Source organism: Nestor notabilis, unplaced genomic scaffold (genome assembly GCF_000696875.1).
Source record: "Nestor notabilis isolate BGI_N333 unplaced genomic scaffold, ASM69687v1 scaffold21477, whole genome shotgun sequence".
In the NCBI taxonomy this organism is placed as follows: domain Eukaryota; kingdom Metazoa; phylum Chordata; class Aves; order Psittaciformes; family Psittacidae; genus Nestor; species Nestor notabilis.
In genome coordinates this window covers 1,838-6,803 of record NW_009935580.1, presented here as the reverse complement: position 1 = coordinate 6,803, position 4,966 = coordinate 1,838, and the positions used below count along the sequence as shown (strand labels likewise).

The window sequence follows — 4,966 nt, the reverse complement described above, 5'->3', positions numbered from 1 at the left end:
GCATGCCCCCCCCCTAAAAGCCGATGCTGAGGCAGGAGCGGTTTGGTCTGTGTGACTATGTGCAAAGTAAAAGGGTTTGATAAGAAACCTGCTGTAAAGCGCTGCCAAAGCCCTGGACGTGTGCAGCTGCTTTGGCAGGGGCTCTTTTTTCTGCTGGAGAACATTCTTAGAGACAGTGTGTTTCAAAGTCAGCAGTTCCTGTGCACTAGAAGGAAAATTCTCTGCACACCACAAGTATCAGGAGGTGATGGGCTGGGGTTTTTGGAAGCAGTTACATCTGTAGTGTAACCCTGTACCTTTTCTGTGCTAGATGGGGATTTTTCTTTTCTTTCTAGCTCTATGTTCTGCAGGCTTTCACTTGAGAAAATGAAAGGCCAAATGGACTGGGGTTTTCTTCCTTCAGAAAGAATAAATAATCTGATCTGTACATATAAAATCACAGTATAAAGCCTTGCTCTGTGTGTATTGGTAAGAAAAAAAAGGAGGATACTTTCATTTAATTTCCATACAGATAAAATTAGTTATTATTTTTACCAGGGACTTGCCAGGACGCCAGTGATGACAGTCCCTGCTAGGCTTTTCCAAAGATCCTGCTGCCCTTGGTGGGCTTCCATAGCAGCGTGTGAAGAACACACTCCCTCCTGTGTTACACTGGAGGCCGACCAGCACAGGAGCAGTTTGCTCATGCTCGGAGGCGATGCTGTCAGTGAGACAAGGGTTTAATTTTGAATTCTCTCTCTCCAACCCTTCCAGGCTCAGGTGTTTATATCACCCGGGGGCAGCTGATGAATTGCCACTTATGTGCCGGTGTCAAGCACAAGGTCCTTCTGAGACGTCTTCTGGCCACTTTCTTTGATCGGTATGTCCTCTTGCTCTCCAAAACACAAGGGGTTTGGTTTATTTTCTGGTCGTTTAACCATGTTAATAGATAATGTGTCGTGAGCACTTCATCCTTCGTATGTGCTGCGCTGATTTCTGTGCTTTTTCTTAGTGATGCATGAACCTGAGCACAAGGGTTTCCAATTCCTTACCTAAAATCGTGTGACATAGTGATCCCTCCATAAGAACCTAAAGGGAAGAGGACAAGGCACTGGCTGTCACCTGGAGTCCCCAGTGTAAGGATCCTCCTTTGCCTTTCTTGCAGGAACACGCTTGCCAACAGCTGCGGAACTGGAATCCGGTCCTCCACGAGCGATCCCAGCAGGAAGCCCCTGGACAGCAGGGTTCTTAATGCAGTCAAATGTAAGGAGAGAGATTTACTGCTGCCCTGTTGGAACAGCAGGCTAAGAGCAAAGCCAAAACCTAAGCAGGGAGGGCCACCTCTGTTGTGTAACAATGGGAAGTATCTGTGGTGAAATCAGGTTATAGGAAAATTAATTTTCTTAATTATTTTTTTTTGCATCATTTTGGGGTGGAAGTTAATTTTTTGGTGGGTTTTGGCAGTATCTTAATATAAAACATTATTGCTGCTTGACTGTTTTCCTATATTTTAAAGCAGTAATTCTGCAGTTAATTAACTCATTGATAGATGCTCTAAGGAGGAAACCAAAGTTAGGGTTTTGGCAGCATTCAGAGCTTGGTACCAGTGAAACAGGCCATCCCTGTGTGCTGGCTTTTATGCCCCCCGGCTCATCCAAGCACTGGGCTCCACCAGATCCCCTGGTTTATAGAAGCAGAACTTACAGGTCCAGCTCGTCACCCAGAGACATTCTCCACCCATCCCTTGGTGGCACTGGCCATGCCCTGCCTGGGCTGTGGCTGTGCCCTGGACTTTTGGGACTGTTGGTCTTCGTGATAGATGCTGCAGTGGGGTGACCCGCTCTCCATCTCTCTGACAGCCTGTCTGGTACTTTTATAGCCTTATTTCCTTGAATGTATTTTGTAAACCTTTTTTTTTTCCTGACTACCTACAATGGGAGCCCTGCTGCAGGTAACTGCCTTTTAAAAGATTGCATAAAGCAACAGGAGCTTTTGGTTTTAACGTTGGAGCTGCAGACAAAGTTCTGCGTCGTGCCATGTGGCTTGGCTGGTGGGTCTGTCTGTGTAGAGCTGCTGAGCTCTATCTCAGAGCTGGGGGTGCAAAAGGTTCAGCTTTTCAACACCTCTTCTGCTGTCCTGCAGGTAAGATCCCCTGTGTTTGCATGATTACACAGTGCCCTAACTCGAGCCAGGGCTGGGATGTGCAGGGCTACCTGCATGTTTGTGCCCGACATTGGTGTTTATGCAAGAAAAGGAGAGTTTGGTTACTTTTATCAAGGTAGTTTAGTTATTTATGGCAGGCACTAGAAACAAATGGTTAAATACTTGGCTTTTGAAGTCACCCTTGAATACAAGGAGCATGCTGTGGGACAAAAGGTGCCTGCTGATGAGTGAAGACCTGGGTGGTGCAGGACACCCTGATGTGTTAGTGTAGCAAAGCCTGTTTATCACAGGCTTGATAGACAGTGGACAGCAATGTGTTCTCTCACCCTCACTGGATTCTGGATAGTAAATCTTTATGTAAACATTATTGTGCTGGAAAATGAAACTCTAAGCAGTTTTTTTATTATTATTTTTTATTTTTAAGATTGGGAAGATAAATCTTTCCTCTCTCTAATTGTTGCTGTGCTGCTGAATTCCAGGGGCCTTCCAGCCACCCCCTGAGATCTGCAGCACGTGGAGAAAAGGGATAAGATGGCAGATGTTCAATACATAAAGACAAAATCACTAAGCTGTGCTGGTGGTGCTTGCCCATAGCTTGTGCGTGGTGCTCTCCTAAGACAGGCTCCTTGTTAGCAACTCACACTGCAGAGCCCTGGGTCTGGACCTTCCAGGCTTGGTCTTTGCTGAGGTTTGCAAATGCCTTCAGAGGTTGGAACGGCATCGCTGTCCAGTGACACTGTCATGTGTCAGGGCATAGGATGGCTTCTTATTGCCTGAATTTTACCTTGTGCACAAGCTTTAGCTGGTAATTATTCACCGTGGCAGTTCCTTGGATGTTGTTCCATAACATCAGGTGCTTGGTCCCTGTGGAGGAGCAGGGCTGCAGCCAAAGTCTTGCTGGGCTTCTGCAGAGTATGTGCTGGTGAAGGGATGTCAGAGCAGCCCCGCTGGCGGGGTTGGTGGTCTATGCAGCACTGGTTGCCCCTGCAGTGGCTGGCACGAGGTGTGGGACAGGCAGAGGACAGTCCTTTGGGCAGCTCCTCTGCTCAGTGAAGAGCAGCTCTGACATATCCAAGCCCCACAGCTGTGCCTGCACCTTTGTGGCTTTCAGAGCCATTAATGGATCTACTGTTGAGGTGTTTGTGTCGAACTTTTCTGTGTCCATCTCTCCTTTTGGCCATCCCAGCGTGGGTGTCTGGGTCTTCTGTGGGTTACTGGTCCTTCTCCAGCCCCCTCCCCTGGGCCAGCTGGGATTTTTATGCTTTCTGGCTTTATCCCTTATTGACTGTCTCAATCTCAAGCTGAGGAATCCTTGTCTGTAAGTCTTTCCTTGCGAGAGCTCTGGTCCATGGGCGAACCTCGTCTCCATGGCATCTGCAGGTCTCTAGGATGGGACAGAGGCTTTGCTCACCTCTGTGCCACCTTTGTGATGCTTCCTCTGAATCCTCAGCTCTCTGTATCCCTGTCTTTGCAGTGTATTGTCAGAATTTTGCCCCGAGCTTTAAGGAAAGCGAGATGAATGTTATAGCAGCCGATATGTGCACCAACGCCCGCCGGGTCCGCAAGCGCTGGCTGCCGAAGATTAAGTCCATGCTGCCGGAAGGGATGGAGATGTACCGCACGGTCATGGGCTCCACCACAAACAGTGTCCCCCTGGATCCTGAATTCCAGCCCAACACTGCTCAGGTCTTTGAGCAGCGAATCTATGCAGAAAGGAGGAGCGATTCAGGAACTATAGTAGCCTTGAGAACTAACACAGTGAATGTAGAGCTGAGCAATGGATCCAACCAGTCCTTCGAACAGAGCGAGGATGCCGAAGGGGCTGGCTCTGTGATACAGGAGGCAGCTGCCACAGATGCTATGGCATCGGATACCCAAAGCACTCCGCAACCTTTTGAACAAGGTTCGGGCTCCTCCAGCCGGCCCGAAACTCCTGTGAGAAGACAAGATGGTACTTTTGGAGGGACTTTATAAAGAGAGCAAACATTTCATGACCTATAAGGGATCTGTAATACTAAAGCTGCTTGCATGCATTACTAATACAAAACAAAACAATGTGATCAAGCCACTTACCTACTGAACTGCTACTGTTGCCTGAAAAAAATGTGATTTTTATTCTGCTTGTATTTAAAATTTATGAAGGAAATAATCGCATTCGTTATACTGTAAACGACTAGGTCTGTGGCGACCTACTTAAAAACTATTGGGCTCCTTTTTTGATATTCCTGAGGTTAGTCTATAAGATTGTAGCTTTTTCCTTATTTTTTTTTCTTCCTTTTTCTTTTTTTTTTTTGTTTTATTTTAAGAAAGGGAGGAGAAAAGCTAGCCACCCCCCACCCCCGTCATCACCACCCCATCCATTACTCAGCTCAGAAGTAAAGCCATCGTTAACCTTGTCCTCTAAAGAAAGTTTTACCGTCACTTAACAGGAAAGCGAGGTGTGTGAGGGTGCAGGTGCTGTGACTGGCGATGGTTGTCTCTAGCAGAAGGGCTTTAGCCAAGTGGGACAGGGTGGGGGAAATCGTTACAGGCTTCTGGTGTCGGAGGGAGCCCCTTGCAGTGGGTGCTGCAGGGCAGGGTGCTGTGGTGCCCAGCCGCTGCTGGAGGCTGGCGGGGACTCGGTGCCGTTGTCTCTGGGAGTGTTATCCAGTTCCTGGGATCAGGGATGGTTCCGTGGGAGTTCAGGCTTGCACGTGTCGGGAGGACCGTGTGGGATGCAGGTGGAGGCCCTGGCCGGTGTTGTGGTTGTTGTCGGGTTTTTTCCCTCAGTACGGCTGGGTTTGGGGTTTGGTTTCTCTCTCCCTCCCTCCCAGCGTCTCCTTTT

General features: G+C 48.2%; 1 protein-coding gene across 1 annotated transcript in view; it reads left to right on the top strand.

The window, feature by feature from the left end:
- The window catches only part of NACC2 (NACC family member 2, BEN and BTB (POZ) domain containing), a gene marked incomplete at its 5' end in the record, with an annotated part of 16,052 nt that extends 11,710 nt beyond the window's left edge, over positions 1-4,342 (top strand). Inside the window, 3 exons of the mRNA XM_010017920.1 lie at positions 754-859; positions 1,145-1,242; positions 3,617-4,342. Of these exons, the coding sequence (XP_010016222.1) occupies positions 754-859; positions 1,145-1,242; positions 3,617-4,116 (704 nt within the window). The remainder of the gene's footprint in view (positions 1-753; positions 860-1,144; positions 1,243-3,616) is intronic.
- Positions 4,343-4,966: the final 624 nt, after the last annotated feature.